The 20,531-nt window shown below is 44.8% G+C and overlaps 1 protein-coding gene across 1 annotated transcript in view; it reads left to right on the top strand.

The window, feature by feature from the left end:
* The first annotated feature begins 3,704 nt into the window (after positions 1-3,704).
* Positions 3,705-20,531, top strand: part of LOC112105762 (kelch domain-containing protein 4) — a 42,960-nt gene continuing 26,133 nt past the window's right edge. The window contains exons 1-5 of the mRNA XM_024198680.3: positions 3,705-3,910; positions 6,077-6,168; positions 7,245-7,323; positions 9,880-9,978; positions 14,699-14,835. Of these exons, the coding sequence (XP_024054448.1) occupies positions 3,812-3,910; positions 6,077-6,168; positions 7,245-7,323; positions 9,880-9,978; positions 14,699-14,835 (506 nt within the window). The 5' untranslated portion in view covers positions 3,705-3,811. The remainder of the gene's footprint in view (positions 3,911-6,076; positions 6,169-7,244; positions 7,324-9,879; positions 9,979-14,698; positions 14,836-20,531) is intronic.

The raw sequence follows: 20,531 nt of genomic DNA, 5'->3' as shown, positions 1-20,531 counted from the left end.
GAGGGGGCTCTGGGCTGGGGCAGGGGGTTGGGATGCAGGGGGGTGAGGGCTCTGGGATGGGGGTGCAGGCTGTGGGGTGGGGCTAGGGATGAGGAGTTTGGGGTGCAGGAGGGGGCTCCAGGTTTGAGGGGGACTCAGGGCTGGGGCAGGGGATCAAAGTGCGGGCTTACCTCCAGGGGCTCCCAGTCAGCGGAGCAGCGGGGGTGCTAAGGCAGGCTTCCTGCCTGTCCTGGCACCGCAGACTGCACTGTGCCCTGGAAGCGGCCAGCAGCAGGTCCAGCTCCTAGGCGGAGGTACGCAGGTGGCTGCGCGGTGCTCTTGCCTGCAGGCACTGCTCCCCCAGCTCCCAATGGGAGTGCAGAGCTGGTGCTCGGGGTGGGGGCAGTGTGCGGAGCCCTGTGGCTCCCCTGCCTAGGAGCCAGACGTGTTGGCCGCTTCTGGGACACAGCGCCGTGTCAGAACAAGTAGGGACTAGCCTGCCTTAGCCGGGCAGCACCACCGACTGGACTTCTAATGGTCCGGTCGGCGGTGCTGACCGGAGCCGCCAGAGTCCCTTTTCGACCGGGTGTTCCAGCCAAAAACCGGATACCTGGTCACCCTAGCTTATGCCTTGAAACATGATGACTGATAAAACCATTCAGTTCTTACATAGCGTTTTACATTTTCAAAAAACAGTAAGATTTTTTTGTTTATAAACCTGTGTCCTATATGGAATCAGAATAATAGAATCATAGGACTGGAAGGGACCTCGAAAGGTCATCTAGTCCAGTCCCCTGCACTCCTGGCAGGACTAAGTATTATCTAGACCATCCCTGACAGGGGTTTGTCTAACCTGCTCTTAAGTTCTCCAGTGATGGAGATTCCACAACCTCCCTGGGCAATTTATTCCAGTGTTTAAACATCCTGACAGGTAGAAAGTTTTTCCTAATGTCCAACCTAAACTTCCCTGGCTGCAGTTTAAGCCCATTGTTTCTTGTCCTATCCTCAGAGGTTAAGAAGAACAATTTTTCTCCCTCCTTCTTGTAACAACCTTTTATGTACTTGAAAACTGTTATCATGTCCCCTCTCAGTCTTCTCTTCTCCAGACTAAACAAATCCATTTTTTTCAATCTTCAATCTTAATAATTTTTATCACTCTTCTCTGGACTTTCTCCAATTTGTCCACATCTTTCCTGAAATGTGGCGCCCAGAACTGGACACAGTACTCCAGTTGAGGCCTAATCAGCGCAGAGTAGAGCGGAAGAATAACTTCTCGTGTCTTACTTACAACACAATATCAGATATAGGAGAGTTTGCACCTTGAATGTTCTACCCACCATAGTTCCCCCTGGAGGGGAATCCGGAGGGGAATCAGGTGCTCCCAGTACAAAAGGAGCAGGTAGTTGAGGTGAAGAGGGGAAGCCCAGGAAACTTCAGCTATGGCTGTAGCTGTTGTAGGGAATAAGAAGGTTCTGCAGGGCCCTGAATTAACAGGGGAAAAAGCTAAAGAAGTAGGAAAGAGTGAGCAGAGCTCTCCAGGCAGAGTGGCTTGGTAGAGACCCTGTTCAAGCAAGGGAGAGAATGCAGGGGCCCCAGGCAGGAAGGCCTGTGAGGAAGAAGAGAAACGTTGGGTTGTGGGGACTTAGGAATTGACTTTGTTTTGTGATTGAGTTTTATTTGCCGTTTATTTTGTAGTAATAAGCCTAGTCCCCAAGGAGAGGGGCTTTGTTGACCAAGAAAAAGCCTGAAGTTAAGTTTTTGAATGACCTAAGAGGGGAAATTGAGGCTGGTTGCCTGTAGAGCAACCTCTGGCTACAAGGGGGCTCTGGGGAGGCAGCTGCCTGTCTTACAAACCTCAAAGATTTAAATACCTCAAGCCTTTCTTCCCTTCAAAAATCTCCCTAAAATGTATTAGGTGAAAGTCTGACTGCAGTGAATTGAGGGGTAAAGCTCCCATGGACTTCAGAGGGGCCCAGATTTCACCCATGGGTTTCTTTCTGAGAGAAAGAAAAGTCATTGTGTCTGAGCTATTGAATGGAGTGATAACCCTTTATGCCAGCTGAAGATTTGCCCCATTCACTCCATCTAAACTCTCCTAAATTCTCGGTTCACTTTCCTGGTATAAACTTATTGATGACTCATTCTAGCCTTAATTATAACCCTGGCATTTTCAAAACTGCCAGCCAAACATATGTTTAGCAGGATGTGTATTGTCTGCAGCGCTAAAGAATTTTTACGGTTCTCTTCTCACTCTGTTTTTTTTTTTAATTTAATATCTTGAAAAAGCTGAGATTCAGATTTTAGGCAGATATTCAGAAAATCTGAATGATCCTGCAGTTTCTAGGGTATGGGCTTAAGTACTTAGCTTATTAGTTGTGTCAGCATTTAGATATAACAGTGATAGGTACTATGGAAAAACACTGGCAGACAGATAGATTAGGCATTGGTGGAAGGCAGCCTGGCCTCACGTTCTTGGAGAGTTTTTTTTAAATTTATTTTCAGTGAAAATATAATAATTCTACTTTTTTTCTGGAAGTGAAAAAAAATTACACAAGCATATTTTACAGTGGAACCTAATGAAAAGAAAATCACGCCTCCTTGGATTTAAACTCAAACTGATTTTCACAGTGTTCAAAATTGGTTGAATTTAAGAAAATATACTCTCAAAGTCAAAATGATCACTTTTTCCAATTACAGCTTGACGAGATTCTAATGGGGGCTCAATATCAGTGTGAAACACGTAGTTAATAGCAATCCTAATAATTACTAGTTGGTCCTTATCACCAAAGTGACACTTATAAAGCACTGGAGTATCGCCAACCCCAAGTTTTCAAAAATCATAAGTCAGGTCCCCAAAATCATGAGACTGGTTTAGAAAAAGTGAGTTTCTAGCCCTCCTGGTTGTAGAGAACAGCTCAAAACATGACCTGAGTGCCCCCTAAAGAAACAGGAAGGCAAATGAAAAGAACCCCACATTTATTATTTTTATCAAATCTCATAATTGTTAAGCAAGTCTAATAATTTGTTGAGGCCTGGCTCATGATTGCTGGATGGTTGGGGTTGGCAAACCACACCTCCTAACATTTCAAGTGGCTAGTGTGGGTCACAGCGCCGCTCAGGTTTGGTCCGTTCACTCCTCCATCTACGGAGGGGCAAACCTGAGTGGTCTTGCGACCCCCCCCCGCCATGTGCCAGGTCACAACATCACTTGGTTTGGGGGCCTTCTCAACTGGGGTGCCTGGGGCAAACTTTTGCGATCAGTGGTCTTGGAGCTCAAAGCTAGGGCTTCAATTACAGGGGAATTTTTTTTGGGGGGGGGTCCCTTATTACTTTTTGGAGCTACCTGCCTTTGGTCTTTTGTCTCACTACTGTTTAAATTAAAGTAAGCCACTTGACATTCCGGGCCCTCCGACTTTTTTCTGATAATTTGGGCACTGCTCAAAGCAGGCTCACAGTGGGCTAGTGGGTGGGTGAACCGCTGGGTGCCTTCGGGCGTGCTCAAAGTGACCCCCCCTAAATATGGGGTGCTGCTGTGCTTTGCACAAGCCTTGGGGATGGCCTCTCCCTTTGGGACAGGGAGCAACGCCTGTTCCTAGCCCAGCTGCACCAGGCAGGAAGCTGGTGTGAGAAGCCATCCAGCCCAGCAGATGGCATTCACAACAGCATTTGGCCAGCCCCTTCCTTTCCACCCCAGGCAGGAAATCACCCCTGACTGCCTGGGAAGTGATTGTCCTCAGCTGGGCGGCTGCCCCAGGTGAGCTCTGCAGGGGCAGCGTGCACAGGGCAGGGGGGCTCTGTGAAGTGGCCCCTGCAGTAACCCCAGGCTGGAAACATGGGTAAGAAAAGCAAGAAGGAGAAGAAGGTGAAAGGGGCGGAGAAAACAGCTGCTAAGATGGAGAAGAAAGTCTCCAAGAGAGCTAAGAAGGAGGAGGTGAGTGGTGCTGCTGGGGCAGGTCAGGTGGCAGGGGGCTGATTCCCCCACCCATCAGAGTGTGCATGTGGCTACCGCCGCACACACCAACTCACCCTGTGCTGTTTGATTAGAGCTCACTCCTGCCAGTCTCATCCCGCCCCTGTGTGTGTGTGAGACTCTTAACCCTTTGGCTTGCAGATGCAATGTATATTCATCCTCCCCAGGGATTTCTCTGACTAGCAAAGCAACTCACAGAAGTGAAATTCGAAACAGAGCCGTCGCATTTCTTCTCCTTCTGTCTGGGCTCTGTTCCCTCTAACGTGAGCTTCCCCAGCCATGCCTAAGGGGAACGTTTCTCTTGAAAGTTAAGCGTGTGTTTAAGTGTTTCACTAGACAACCCTCCCTTGTCAAACAATGCAGTTGGCTTATTTGGAAGGGAGATATGCTGGTGTTGAGAGGTACAGATGGTTTTCCCCATGTGGGTCTGGCCAGACTGAAGATTGGCCAAGTTGAAGATTGGCCACTTTACCTAGTATTTGTATAATTTCTCAAAGGGCAGTCTCACATCTTGACCCTCATTGGCGCAAAACGTAGAATATTTATTCTGTAGTGGTAATGTTTCAGACTTATTGGCCTGGTTGGTGGCAAAAACAAGAAAGGGATTGTGTGAAATCTATTTTATTTATGGTTGAGCTAGATCAAGGGATTCTCAACTTTTATAATTTCATTTTTGTTTATTGTTTTATGGGGGGGTGTTAGAAGTGTAATTTGTATGATAGGAGAAGGGTTGAATCTCTGCTTCATATCTTTCATACTGTGACAGTTTGAAAATGTGTGCCTATTCTGTTGAGTATAATTGTTAATTAAAAAAATGCTGTACTAATAAACTAAAACTTATAGCCTGGACTGGGCTAGAGGGTTCAGCACCTGGCAGAATTGAGCCCCGCACAAGGGGTGGGGCAAACGGGAACTAGTAGAATGAAATTAAGACCGGACATTTGGAAGAACATACTGACAGATCTATTAGGCTGTGGACTGCTTTCTCAAGGAAGCTAGTGTAAACCCCATTGCTTTGAGACATTTAAACCTAATTGGATGAAAGCTAGAAAATTTACTGTAGGGAACAATCTTTCATTTTCCCCATCTCCAATTTGTATGATTCCGTGAGCTTTAAAAATCCTAGAAACATTTCTATTGCTCTTAAAAAAAAAAAAACAATTTGACAAATTCTATTTAAAAAAAAATTAAATTTGACCTGAGACAGTGTCCCTTTACTCCCAGCCACCCTGCTGCTGCAGAATGAGAAAGTTTAAACTAATTGATTCAAGTGTCTTACCCAGCGATCGCAAGTATAGCAAAAAAAGAAAGTTGGACCAAGAAAGAATGAACAGTCCTAGTACTGTTAGGACACATGGATGGTTATAACTTTCCAACTCTTATCTAAAGAGGGAGTGGGGAAGAGATTTTCTTTGACTCTTGCATAATTCGGGGGCTTTGGGGTTGTGTGTTCTGTTTTTTAATTTACAGAAACTGAAGGAGAATAAAAGATAACACATGAAGTTGTCTCTCCAGATGAAGTATAAATTTGAAATAGAAAACACATTTATCTTTAAAAAGCAACAGAGGGTCCTGTGGCACCTTTAAGACTAACAGAGATATTGGAGCATAAGCTTTCATGGGTGAATGCCCACTTCATCAGACGCAAGCTTTTTACAGATTCAGACTAACACGGCTACCCCTTTGATACTTGACATTTATCTTTGTACTTGCACAGGAGTCAGGCCAAGAAAGAACAGTGGGTTTTAACATCTGTCCGATTATATTTGCACATCAGTTACACAAATGCTGAAACAGCTGCCCTGTGCTAAGACTTGGGTTTCAACTACCAGTTGTGCTACAGAATTGCTCACCAGCAAAGATGAAACACCTCTGTAGGAACTGTGCACTAACCATGGCATTGTGTTACAACCTGCTTACAAATTCAGAAATATACAGTAGTGGAGACCAGCCCTTAGTGTAGGATGAAAAAATATATAACCTTGATAACTCATAGTTTAATGAAGTGAATCTAATCAAATTTAAGGAAAATAGGAAAATTGAATTAGTGGCTAGTGTAGGTTTTCATGGTATGTGGATGACAATATGTGCCAAGAAACTCATGCCTGACTGGCTGTTTACTTTCAGGAGGATCTTGAAGCCCTGATAGCAGAATTCCAGACATTAGATGCTAAAAAGACCCAGATAATTGAGACAGCCTGTCCCCCACCCTCACCAAGGTAAGAGATCACCTGGAACCTTGACTGTTGTTATCCAGCAAGTGGTGGTATCAATGTAACTAGTTTAAGTTATATCCTGAGAGTGGAGGATGTAGTATCAGGCTAAAATGCTTTTATGGAAGGATAAAAATGTATAGGGCATTCAGTCCTCAGAGCATCAAAGGGACCAGCAACACCTCTCTGCTAACAGCTACTTTTTAATCTTCCCTTCAGCCTGCTAAAAAGAGCCAAAGTGGGGAATCTTATCAAAGCTGGTGGTTCGATCTGAGGGCTTTGGGCGGTATAACATAGATGAATGAAGGGGAACCTTGTGACTTGGGCTGGAAAGCTGAGGGCACGCTACCGGTAAAATTGTTATGAGAATGCCTTGTGAGATACAAGATACAGTGGGCTAGTGGCCGGAGCACAGGACCGGTATCCTGGCACTGCAAGGTTCTAGTCCTGTAGCTGCCACTGATTCAGTGTCTTGAACGACAGTTGACCTTTCTGTATGTGTTTCCCCTCTGTAAGGAGGAGGTAATGATACTTGCCTACCTCACAAAGATGTTGGGAGGATCAGTTAACAATGAGCTTCTTTGAGGTCTGATCCCGTGAAGTGCTAGATGCTGTCAGCTCCTGTTACATACAAGGGGTGGGGGAACCTTAAGCGAACAGCGGTATCTATGGAAGAATGATGTAGATAACTTAAAATGAGACAGCCCAATTAGAGTCATAGCTGTGTGCCATGACAAAGCTAATCTTTGCTCCCTATCCATCAGCATTAAAATTAAAATCATGTCAAAGGCCGTGGTTAATGACAATGTAATGTGTGTTCCTAAAATAGGAGAGGATTTCAGATTAGCCTTTCTGGAAGTTTCCAAAAAGTTAATTTCTTCAGAAAGTTTTTGGTTTGGAAATAAAAAAAGATATCAGAAACTTGTAGCTGTGTGGGTGATGGAGAGGCACTTTGGCCTGGAGGGGAGAAGTGCTAGCACTTGTTAAATTATGCACCCAGAACTGTAGTGAGTAGCCTCTGAGCTGAGTTACAAATGATTCTGTTATGTGCTGATGTCTGCCCATCTCTCTTTCTGACGCAGGCTGAATGCCTCCTTGTCTGCTCATCCCGAGAGAGACGAATTGATCCTTTTTGGAGGTGAATATTTCAATGGCCAAAAAGTAAAGTATTCTTCCATTTATCTATCCTTCCCCTCCCGCCCCATTGCCTTGACTGTAATTTGTATGGGTTTCATCTGGAGCAAAAATTCAAAGCGGAGGTCATAAAATATGCATTTTTCCCAGAATGAGAGCAAAATAGCCTTTAATTCCATGCTAATACTGTCTCACACCTGAGCTCAGCTGCGTCAGCAGGATCAAGGAGCACTGGGGTCCATTAAGGGGTCAGAGTGACTGCACAAGCATCAATATTGCAGGGCATCATAATTTCTCTAGACTTGATATGGACCATATTTGCCCCTCGTCTTTGGTTCCTGTTGTACTGTGTGTTTGCCCCACCGTGAAAGTTAGATGCTTCTGTTAGCCCAGAAGGGGTAAGCACTGGTGGTCCCTCAACAGCTTCTGCCTGCAAATCTTGCACTGATTTACCATATTCCTGGAGGCGGGAAGCTCCTTGTGATTCCTGGAAGCTCAAGTCTGTTTATAGTCATTGGGCTTTGATTCAGCACTACCCTAGCCTGCGCTGGCTGTTAACAAGTTCCACTCACATCAGTCATTTCCCCTTGCTTTCAGTCTATCCTAGCTGAGCACCGCCTTTATAGTACTCATCAGAACGGCCATACTGGGTGAGACCAAAGGTCGCTCTAGCCCAGTATCCTGTCTTCCGACAGTGGCCAGTGCCAGATGCTTCAGAGGGAATGAACAGAACAGGGCAAATAACGAGTGATCCATCCCCTGTCATCCACTCCCAGCTTCTGGTAATCAGAGGTCCAGGGACACCCAGAGCATGGTGCTCCATCCCTGCCCATCCTGGCTAATAGCCATTGATGGACCTATCCTCCAGGAACTTATCTAGTTCTTTTTTGAACCCTGTGATAGTTTTGGACTTCACAACATCCTCTGACAATGAGTTCCACAGGTTGACTGTGCATTGTGTGAAGAAATACTTCCTTATCTTTGTTTTAGACCTGCTGCCTATTAATTTCATTGGGTGACCCCCTAGTTCTTGTGTTATGTGAAGGAGTAAATAACGCTTTCTTTTTTATTTTTCTCAACACCAGTCAAGATTTTAAAGACCTCTATCATATCCCCTCTTAGTCTTCTCTTTTCCAAGCTGAAAAATCCCAGTCTTTTTAATCTCTCCTCATATGGAAGCTGTTCTGTACCCCTAATATTTTTGTTGCCCTTCTCTGTACCTTTTCCAATTCTAATATATCTTTTTAGAGATGGGGCGACCAGATCTCCACACAGTATTCAAGGTGTGGGCGTACAAGGGATTTATATAAAGGCATTAGGATATTTTTTGTCTTATTAGCTATCCCTTTCCTAATGGTTCCTAACATTTGGTTAGTTTTTTTGACTGCTGCTGCACATTGAACGGATGTTTTCAGAGAATTATTCACAATGACTCCAAGATCTCCTTCGTGAGCAGTAACAGCTAATTTAGATCCCATCATTTTGTATGTATAGTTGCGATTGTTTTCCAGAGTGCATTACCTTGCATTTATCAACATTGAATTTCATCTGCCATTTTGTTGCCTAGTCACCCAGTTCTGTGAGATCCCTATGTAACTCTTTGCAGTCTGCTTTGGACTTAACTATCTTGAGTAATTGTGTATCATCTGCAAATTTTGCCACCTCACTGTTTACCCCTTTTTTTCAGATCATTTATGAATATGTTGAACAGCACTGGTCCCAGTACAGACCTCCGGGGGACACCACTATTTACCTCTCTCCATTCTGAAAATTGACCATTTATTCCTCCCCTTTGTTTTCTATCTTTTAACTGGTTACAGATCCATGGGAGAACCTTCCCTCTTATCCCAGGACTGCTTACTTTGCATAAGAGCCTTTGGCGAGGCACCTTGTCAAAAGCTTGCTGAAAGTCCAAGTGGATCTACCCACTGGATCACCCTTGTCCCCATGTTTGTTGACCCCTTATCATGGGCAGCCTTAGGCTGTGCAGCTGTGTTGGGCTCCATCTTTCAGGAGCTTCACATCTCAAACATGCACCCAATCCACCAGCCAGGGAGCCATCCCTGATTTTCCCCACAGTGGTATCATTTTACCCAGGCACCAGCAGGTTGCGCTGGAGACTGACTTCCCTAAGTAGTGTCCTTGGCTTAGAAAGCTGTTCCTCATCCGCACCTCCTGGCTTCTTGGCCCATGTAAGCTGTGTGTAGGTCAGCAGTGACAACAGAGCCTCAGACTGCTGGTGGAGGCTCTTTGCCGTCTGAGGTGACTGCAGGCAGGGAGATGGTGGGTGGACCGTCTCACAAATGGGGTGGGAACAGGATGGTTCCATACGCGTATTGCTTTGCATAGAGCCCCGCAAGCCATAAACCCAATCCTGCCTATGGCACTCTGATCCCCTATCATGAGAGCAGAGTGACGCCATGGACCCAGCAGGCTGGTCTTGTCTTGTTCTTGCTTAATAGAAAAGGACTGTTGCATTCCTTCAATGTCTGGTAGAGGCAGGTTGAGAATTTGACACGCTTCTGTTAGGTAAAGTTAAATGGCGAGCTCTGGTGATACCCATTTTCCTTTTCCCTCCCACAGACGTTCCTGTATAATGAACTGTACATTTACAACATCCGGAAGAACAGCTGGAGTAAAGTAGATATCCCAAGTCCTCCTCCCAGGCGCTGTGCACATCAGGTAAAGCACTTAACCTCCCAGGCAACGGAACAGCACTTAGAATTACTCTTGACGTTGTATTTCAAGATGCTATGGTAATAGACAGCTCTGTTTCCAAGGGGTTACGACTTCTTAGTATCCTAGTCACAATGCGATGCCAACATTGTGATCAAGCTGTGGCTCGTTGTACTGAGAAATTAGAGGGTTGATCCTTCACTGTGACTTAAATGAATCAAACTGTACCATAGAATCTCTATGGCTAAAAATTCTGTGCTTGAATAATAAGAGTATAGCAGTAGCAATATACTACTGACCGGCATGGTGATGGTGATTGTCACCTCTCTGGGGCAGAGACCCACGTCTCTCTCCCTCCTGACCAGGGGGTTTTAAGGCTGTACAGCTCCCTGCCTTTCACGGTGATATTCCCAGCAAGCCAGACTGCTGAAAATGGCCAGTCCTTGCTTTGTCTTCGAGGGCTAGGACCAGTGTATTGCTTGCAGTTTACAAGTGACCACACAGCTCCTTCTAATGCTACGGTAACAGCAAAGCCTTTCCAACCCTTCCGCAAGAGTTGTGGCCCCCTGTGTGTTTGCTGGATCAGGAAGAAGAGCCCCAAGTCAGTTTAAACTCAGGCTGTTTATCCAAAAATTCTTTCTTTGTCCTTTGGTCTCTGGAGAATCCAGTTGGACTGAGTACACGCCTTCAGCACCACCCGTGGTTTTGGTTCCTGGAGGAGCTGTGGCAGCCCTCCCCCATGGAGTAGGACACAGTCGAACATAAACCGTGCAATTAATACAGTGGACCCCAAAGATACTTAAACTTAATTCAGTAAAGTCTCCCAAGGATGTAGCAGGAAGCTGCCATATCTGTCACACACAATTTCCCCATATTCCGCAGAGGCAACTGATGCCTATGCAGAGGAAATTATTCTGTAATTTCTGAGATACTCCACCCAGCAGGCTTCTCTTGTTCCTTCAAGGACGTGCAGCCCTTCACCTCTTGAGTTACCAGCTCAAGCTAGGTGAGGGAGCAGTTCGGTCTTTCTCTCCTCTGGTGCATTTGCCAATACGGTTTCTTGTCAGTGCCAGTTGTGGAGGTGGTTTTTATTATGCAAACAGCTGTGCCCTGGGAACTAGGCTGAGCCCTCTCTCAACTCATTTTACACTGGCCAGTTGTATTGGTTGCCTGCTGGAGAGGGTGGATCTTGGTGCAGGAGGGAATCTGTCCCAGTAGGTATAAAAAGTTGCCTTAGGAACACGTTATTTGTCACACCGTATCAGAACACTGTTCCCTCAACCTGCAGTAACATACAGAGACAGTTGTCCAGTGACGTGCATGCTCTGGGGTGGGGAACAACTGTCATTTACCCTTGTGACAGCAAACCTAAACTGCAGACTTGCTCCACGTCGTCCATGTCTGTCCTCTGGTACTTTTAAATTCTCCCAGTTAAGCGTGATGATGCTGACTAAAGCCCCAATCCTCTGCTTGTGCTGCCTGAGTAGCCTCTTTGCAGACCACCCCACTAATTTCAGTAGGGGGCTGCTGGTGTGGTTCACAGTGCAGAACTGGGGGCGTAGGTGTGGGACGATTAGCATGGGTTGGGGGTTTTTATAGTGATTAGAAAAGTAATAGATTTTTTCTCTTCTAACCCAGCCTCCTCTGATGTTCTCTTCCCCCTGTTGGTAAAGACAGAATCACCATGACACTCTGATACAGCACAAGTGGTCTAGGGGTGGGGGTGGGGGCTTTTAAATGAATACTACTTGGTTGGTTGAAAGCCCCCAAGGTTGCTTAATAAAACCTTGCACTTCTGTAGCGCCCTTCAGCTGGATCTCAAAGTGCTTTTCAAGCTAGGTAAAGGGTCTGCAATGTCACTGAAATGCATCCACTGCTATGGTGGGACAGTTTTTTACATGTGCAGAGCAGTTTAGGACAGGAAGTGAAAACAATATGGAATTCAGACAGGAGCAGTGTAACTGCTCTGTATGAAATGTGGGCAGGACACCAGGGTAAATACCTGATTTATCAAAACAAACAAACCCAAACAAACAAGGGATCTCTGATTGCCACAAGAGGTCAGGACCTTGGCTGTGTCTCTCATCTGAAAGACAGCAGCACAGTACCACTGGCATCATGCTGGCATGTTGGACCAGGTATTATTATTTGTAGTATAGAATCACCTAGGAGCTCCAGTCTTGGATCAGAAGCCTTTGGTGCTAGGTGCTATGCGAACACAGAAGAAAATGATAGTCCCTGTCCCCAAATGCTTAGAATCTCAGCATAAGAGAAGAGACAACAGATGGAGACACACCGACCTAGGGGAGAATACAAGGAAACCATGAGGCAAGATTGGTCAGCATGACAGGCTGTGGGCTCAGCAGGCCAGCAGCCTAAACTATTGTCAAATTTCTGTTAGGTTTCACAGCAGACTCAGCTACTGATTCTGAAGGAACAGCTCCACTTGCTGAATTGACAACTCCATTTCCCGCAGTGCCTGGGTTCCTGATTCAAGTCTTGACCTAGTCCAACTTTGCATAGCTTGTGAAATTCTTATTTAATATTTATATTACTGTAGTGCCCAAAGGCTCCAATCAGGGTCAGGCCCCTTAGTGCTGGTTGCGGTACTAATATAGAGGTAGACTCGATCCTTGCCTCAAGAGTTTGTGATGAATTACAACACCAGGGGAAAGAGCTGCAAGGAAACAGGATTCTAAAACACTGATTCATTTCCCATTGTGCACTGTGATGAGTACCCTAGCATTTTCTGTAGGCAGAAGTGTGACCCTAGAAGGAAGATTGATATCAGTCTTTAGGTTTCTTGGAAGTTTCCTTTCACGTTTAATGGTCCTATTTGCAAATGCTCACTCCTAAGTGTGGTAGTACTTACTACGGTGAGTCGTCCCAGTAACTTCAAAGGGACTACTCAGCGTAGTAAGTACTACGCCCAGGAGTAGAGTGCTTGCAGGATCGGGCCCTTTGTTTTCCCAGAACCTTTACACTAGACAGACAGAAAGCTGTTTGTAGCGAATTATATTTACACAACTTCAAAATCTCCTAAGAAAAATCTTAAAATAGATGTTGAGTGACACCTATAGGTAAGGTATTGGAGTATTTAAGGTTGTATATTCCAGATGGTAGATGTGACAAGTATTAACTAATGAGTACATAAAATTGTTAATCAGACACAGGCAGACAAAGCATTTACCTTTCCAAATGGGCTAGGATCTAAAATGCATCGTTCATGTGTGTGGTATTAATCATGGTTACTAGTTGCTGCATTTTTGATAAACCTCAAGATAAGTCTGGGAAAGTAACTTCAAATAATAATTTTAAATAGGCATGGAATGTGATGTCATAGAACGAATGCATTAAATTGCCAGAAGTTACGGTTTTCTTTTGTTAAAAGGAGATCCTTTTTGCTAATACAAGCTCTGCTAATCCTGGCTGTTTGAAGTGATAGTGTCCAGCAGGTGGCACTCTAATAATTAAATCTTACTACCAGGCTGCCTACCAGGGAATTGCAACAGACAACTAACTGCTCATGTCATTTTTTGTTTTAATTTTACCTGGAGCGCTTTGCGGTGTATTTTCTGTTTGATATTTAATTACTGTTACAGGGAGAAAATTCAGCAAAGTTAACTGACTAGTCTCTTGCCTTCACTGCAACTTTGTTTGTAAAGCATTTCCCTCATTAGCTAGCAGTTAGAGTAAACAGAAGTGCGTCTCTGGATCATCTGTGCATATCTGCAGCCTGGTTTGTTAGCTTTAGCCTCTGACACAGAATCTCCCCTTGGCATGACATCCTGCTGTTTCACCTTACAGTCGATAGGCTTTGGGTGAGAACCGCCACAAACAAATGCTACCAAGTATTTGTGAAGCTGGGATCTTGGCTTTGTAATTGATTTGGAGCCATATCTTCAAAGTGGTGCACACAATGACATACGTGCTTTTGTACTTGCCCAACTTCTGTTTGCAAATACCAGATCCCCGTGGAAATCATGTGTTTGCACAAGAAGATAGCCAGTTAGGTATCTACATTACAACATACTTTCCTGCAAATCCATGATTTTCATATGCGTTGTCTCTCTGCGAGTATAAATTAGGCTCATGCCCAAATCTTGGGAGACCGAGAACAAGGAATTGAGCCTGGATCTCCCAAGTCATAGGCTGATTCTTAGGCCGCTGGACCATCTTTCCTGTCATGGTTGTTCCTCTCATGAGGTTGCTTTCCCTTTTGTGGCACATTATCTACATGTAAGAAGGCAGGAACTTCCCCCTTTCTGTATGCCACTGTGTCTTCCCCAGACAGCCAGTGTGTTGTCTATGGGATGCATGGCTACAGCTGAACGATCGGAGAGTTGCTGCCAGACCCCAGTCTTTGGCATGATAGTCTTCTAGAGAGCTTCCCCTCTTGCTGGTGGGAGAGACTTTAAACATTTCTTTTGAAAGATAAATCCCAATGAATTTTCCCAGTGTGAGCCAGATTAACAGATCTGGCAGCATGATGCTGCAGTGAAGGGTGCACCAGAAATCCACCGCAGGCAATAAGCAATTTTGAATTTAATCTCCAGATTTCTCGTCCTTCCATCCCGTAAGAGCTACCGTAGCCAAGCAATGCCGCAACAGTTGCTGCTATTTGTCTGTCATATTCCAGAAGCAGCTGCGTGTTTGACTGACTAAATTCCTGAGCCCCTGTCTTTTTAAAGGCTATATGACATGTTCTTTCTCTCTCTCCCGACAGGTTGCAGTGGTGCCCCAGGGTGGTGGACAGCTATGGATATTCGGTGGAGAGTTTGCTTCTCCTGACGGAGAGCAGTTTTACCACTACAAGGATCTCTGGGTCCTGCATTTGGCCACCAAGACTTGGGAGCAAATCAAGTAAGTGAGATGTCCTGAAATTAACCCTGTTGACTTCAGTGGGAGCTGCATTTGCTCAGGCCCGGTTTGGTCTCTTGTGTGGCTGCGTGATTTTCCAGCTGTCTTCAGGTCTATCTTTGTGGGCTCGGATTATTTCTCATGGTGCATGTGCTAGAAAAGGTGGAGATGCTCTGTGACTCCCAGGGGGCCTGCACCCAGGAATCAATGGAAAATAAGAGACACGCTCTCAGTGGGCAAAACTGTAGCCCTTTGTTATCGAACAAGTTCTGCAGCACAGCTGTTTTTCTGCATTGTCGTTTTCTGCCATGACCAGCACTGTGTCGTGTGGCTTATTCTCCCCTCCCACTCTGGACAGCGACAGCTATCCTATTTTAATGCAATTCCCTTTCATTGCTCCATCCGTCTAGGCTCTTGGAGAGGCCTTGCCTTGGTTTTGAGTTCTGGTTTAAAAACATGTTTAAATATCTGGCCGCAGAGCAAAGCTCTTGCACACCATTAGCAATCACTGTCCCAGAGAGGCCCAGTGGTGGAATAGCTGAGGTCTTTTGCATATCAGCACCTCCCTGCACTTTGGCTGCTAGCTTTTGTGTTAGCTTTTATGCATTTACAAGAGAGGATGAAGGTGTCTTTGAGGATAAGGTGATGGACTGAGGTACAGCAGCTCTGGGTTCAATCCTTGGCTCTACTACTGACCCTCTCTGTGACCTGGAGCAAGTCACTTAATATCTCTTTGTCTCAGTTCCCCATCTGTAAAATGGGGATAATAATCCTTACTGTGTCTGTCTTGTCTGCTTTGAGTGTGAGATCCTCAGGGCAAGGACTGTCTCTTACAGTATCTTTGCACGTACAGTAGGACAGTGGTCGGGGATTAAGCCACAGGACTGGGAATCAGGAGACTTTGTTTCTCTCCTGATTTTGCAGCTGACTTGCTGGATGACCGTCCCTGTTTTTTCCCATCTGTAAAATGGGGGTAAGAATACTTCCCTGCTTCCCAAGAGGATGTCAGAGGCCTAAGTTGCTAGTATTAATGTAGCCCTTTGAAACTCTGGGATGGAAGGTGCGTGACATGCAGAGGCTGTCAGTGACAATGCAAAGAAACGGTTATGGGGGATTCCTGGCATGGGCTTCAGACATTTGACCACTCGATCAGAATCAGAATCCAAGTGATTCTCATTTTCAACAGCCCACTGGAGGCTGAGAGGGAGTTCGTTAACTTTCAGACTGCTAGCACCATCCCATGGCAATGAGTGCCACAGGTTAGCTGTGCGTTGTGTGGAAAAAGTACTTCCTCTTGTTTGTAGATGTACTTCCTCTCGTTGGTTGCTTGTGGTGATGCTTGGCTGCAATTCCCTTGGTTGTGATTACATTTTGTTGCTCTCAAATATATGGTTATAATTAGAGATGTAACTATTTCATAATTAAATCAATGTTCCTGTTTCTATGCCTGCGGATAATCATTGCATCCTATTAACATTTAATAAGCCCTGAAACTTTTAACATTCACGATACCTTTTCCCTGGGATCTTATGTCACCATGGCCACATGGCTTGCAACCCTGTGTCCATTTGTCCCCTTGTTTTGCAGGCGATGCGCTTGCTGGAAGCCAGTCTTTGAGTCTGGTCTGCATTTCATGATAGCACATGTGCTATGCTCCTGATGTTAAAATAAAAACAAAGTGCATCTCCGCCTCCTCTTTGGGAAGAGGTCCAAGATCTGTGTTAATGAGAGATTTCGCGGAGGAGGGGGGAGACGTCTTTGTTTTAATGCTAACCTGACCGAGTGCGAAAATCAAGTTTCTGCTGTCTTTGTGCTGTTTCATGTGGCATCTTGATTACAGTCTGCAGGGGAAGGGGGGAAGGACGGACAAAGCAGATCAAATCTGCTGCGTTACGTTTTTGTCAGAGGCGTGAAACATGTTGCACTTGCTTTATTTGGAACTTTTGTCTGCTCTCTCGGGCCCCGATCCTGCATGTGTGTAGCTTTATTCATGAGAGTATTTCCACTGAAGTTTATGGGAATGTTGCTGTGAATAAAGTTACACACCTGCTTAAGTGGTTGCCAGACGGAGGTCTAGATGCTGGCTACCTGTTGGGATTATTGCTCCCATGGGGATGGGTGATGCCAGGCGTATTCAATCCATTGTTACTAGAAGCCAGTACCTGTTGAAGTCTGTGTTTGCAGAGTACCTGAATACCTACTGGAGTTCTGTGTCAAAAACATGAATGAGTGTGGTGATTGTGGAGTTGCTGGACCAGTGCGGCTACGTTGGAGTCATGTTGCATTAGCAACTCTCGTGTTCTGAGGCTTCAGTTAGCAGGTGCAACATCAGCTTAACACACACACTGTATAGTCTGCATGGAGATGAATGAATGCAGTGGGCAAATTTATCCAGTGAAACAGCAGAGCCTAGTATATGGGAGATTACAAGTTTGCCTTCTGCCAGCACCTTAACACTGTTGATTTGATTAATCCGTGCCACTGTGATAGCAGGTGGTGTTGCGAGAGAACTGCTGTGGAAAAGCATTGAGCAACAAACCACCCCTGTTCTAAACAGCTGTTTCTCCAGCATTTCCCTGTGTTCATCTTAAAACAAAAACAAAGAAATGGCTGGAAAAATGGAAGACAATTTCCAAACTGTGCCAAAAATTGATTTATTGAGATTACCCTGCTGTGGGCTTTGAAATGTGGAGTGGTTTCAGGTGACGCAAGCGCACACTTGACAGGTCAGTCCATCATGTACGAGGTGCATGGCTTCCTAGAACCATCTTGGAGCACCTGATTTCTACCCCTTTCGTCCCTTCCAATAATGGCCTTTTGTAAAAGGCTCCTGGGGCGCTAGAGTCCTGAGTTCAATTCCTGGCTATGCCACAAATTTCCTGTCTGACCCTGGGTATGTCACTCAGTCTCTTTGTACTTCAGTTCCCCATCTGTAAAATGGAGATAATGCTGCTATTTTTCTTTCACTTTCTGTCTGTCCTGTCTTTGGGGCAGGGACTGTCTCTAGCATGATGGGGCCCTGAATTTGATTTAGGTCTCTAAACGCAACTGTCATGCGAATAATAAGAAGAGCGGGTGTGGGATTTGTGTTTAGAGTCCTAATAATTTCTTACATTATTTAGTTCAAAGCTTCCATGACATTTCAAACTGGAATATTTACTTCTGAGAGAATAAAGTGTAATGAAGAGTCCTGTGGCACCTTATAGACTAACAGACGTATTGGAGCATGAGCTTTCGTGGGTGAATGCCCACTTCGTCGGTGCATCCGACAAAGTGGGTATTCACCCACAAAAGCTCATGCTCCAAAATGTCTGTTAGTCTATAAGGTGCCACAGGACTCTTTGCTGCTTTTACAGATCCAGACTAACACGGCTACCCCTCTGATACTAAAGTGTAATGATTACACAGACTTCATCTGTGACTTTAGGCATGTCTCTCAATCTGTGCGTCAGTTTCCCGTGTGGAAAATGTGGATAATACTTCTTGTCTCCCACTCTTGTACTGTGTTGTCTATTTAGATCGCAAGCTTTTTGAGGCAGACACGGTCTCTCACTATGTGTAGGTACAGCGCCTAGCACAGTGGGGCCCCAGTCTCTGCTCTTAGGTGCTACTATAATGCAAATCGTAACAAATAATCCCAAAGCCTTCACATACTACGATATACATGCAGCTCTATTGAATGCAGCCACCTCTGGGGTGGAGACTGATGCATGGTAAATTAGCCACCAGTGGCGAGGGAGATAAAATTTTAGTCAAGGTTACACAGTAACACCATTACCCTCTCTTCTGTGCCTCAGTTTCCCCAGCAGTAAAATGGGGATAATGATACTGATGTACTCTGCAATTCATTTTGAGATCTATGGATGAAATGCGGTAGATAAGAGTCCGATATTATTATAAGACTGTGACCCAGGTCCCAGGGGAGCCATACTGAGGGTACTTAATTTGGGCAAACTGCAAAGAATGGGGCAGACAATCCCCACCTGGTTTGTCATTCCAGTACTTAGATCCACCAAAGTTAGCCTCATAAGCGCTTCTATAATACCTTACTGGTTGGTTACCCAGAAGGTTAGACCTCCACCCAAGTCAAATATGATGAGGATTACTGAAAATCTTATTTATCATATTAAGCAAGTTCTACCAATCCCAAAGGATCGGACACATTACTTCCCAGGTTAGTAAATATTCCAGATCTTACTCAAATACGCACTTACAGCCAATTCTTATTAACTAAACTGAAATTTATTAAAAAAGAAAAGAGGGAGAGTATTGGTTAAAAGATCTGTATACATACACACAGACATGAGTACCATTCTGAGATCAGTTTTATAATAGAGATGGTGAGCTTTGTAGTTGCAAAGATTTTTTTCAGAACTAGTCCATAGTCCAAAATTCATATTCAGGGTGATCCAGGTGGGACTGGAGATCTCAGTTTTACAACTCAAGCTTCCCCTGCATAAAGCATCCAGCAGATCTGAGATGAAAAGGATCAGGGCCCAAGACAGTTCCAGGCCTTCTCTTGACAGCTCTGAGTTCTTAGGCGAACAATAGGCAATTATCGAGACTTTGAAGTAGACCTATTTCCTAAGCATCACCAGTAATTAGCTATACGGATTAACAAAAGGCAATTGCCTGTTTTCCACCTTTCGCGGGTGATTTGCTATATACTTCAAAGAGAGATCAATACAGTGATATCACTATATTTACAGTTCATTAACTGAATACAGCATAGACAGGAACTGTTTGATTACATTGTTAACTTCTGATTATCTATCTATCTATCTATATATGTAAACACACAAAAACACAAACATTATCTACCAGTATATGTCTAAAGGTTGAATTTGGGTCATTTATCCTGCAGGATGCTTAACCCTTTCCGGCATGTGTCACAAAGACATATCTGGGCAGTGTAGGCAAGACCGTAGTCTTTTAAGTCCCCACTGAAAGAACCACAAGGTTTTGAATGTGTGAACCTGTGTAGGGTGAACAGTTGAGATCATCCCGCTGGGATTTGAACTTGCGTTTCTAGGAAATCTAGTTATTTCAGTCCTGGAGCTTAGGCCAGAAAGGATGGCTTAGTGATTTAAAGCCTAGCAGTTCGTGCTACTGGGCCTTTTGCAACGTCACAGGAAGCTTGAGACGTGTGGTCTAATTGATACTGATAGTTTTGAAATAAGAAAAGACAGAGCCCCAGTGCTTTGCAAAGGCTGAGAGGTAAATGGAGCCTATGATCCTAATGTCTGTGCTGTGTGTGTCACCACACAGATCAAAGCAGCAATATTCACTACTGGACACATGTGACACGTGTAATTATTGCAGCCATTTTTACTTGTTTGCATTTTGCACGCATATTTTAAAATTCCAGCAGCTATGTTGAAACCACCTTTGTTTGTTTGTTTGTGTTACAACAGTGCCCAGAGGCCCCAATCCAGACATTATTTGTTGACCACTCTACAGCAGAACACAGTTTTAATCAATTTGCACCTTTTCTTCCTGGAGAAAGCATTCATTTCTAGGCAGACAGCTCTCTATGTGTGGCCCCAGTTCACGCCCCAAAGTGAGCCAATGAACCCCCAAAAGCCGGGTTGATACTTCCCTATATGGAAATCTGTCTACCCTGTGACCCCCTTCACTGGAGCCCCTGAGCACTAACAAGCACTGTGATACGTCTCGGATAGTTTTGTGAAATATGCTGT

The sequence above is a fragment of the Terrapene carolina genome, unplaced genomic scaffold (assembly GCF_002925995.2).
Source record: "Terrapene carolina triunguis isolate 2854851 unplaced genomic scaffold, T_m_triunguis-2.0 Scaffold33891, whole genome shotgun sequence".
NCBI classification, from domain to species: Eukaryota; Metazoa; Chordata; order Testudines; family Emydidae; genus Terrapene; species Terrapene triunguis.
This window is presented reverse-complemented; position numbering and strand designations above follow the sequence as displayed.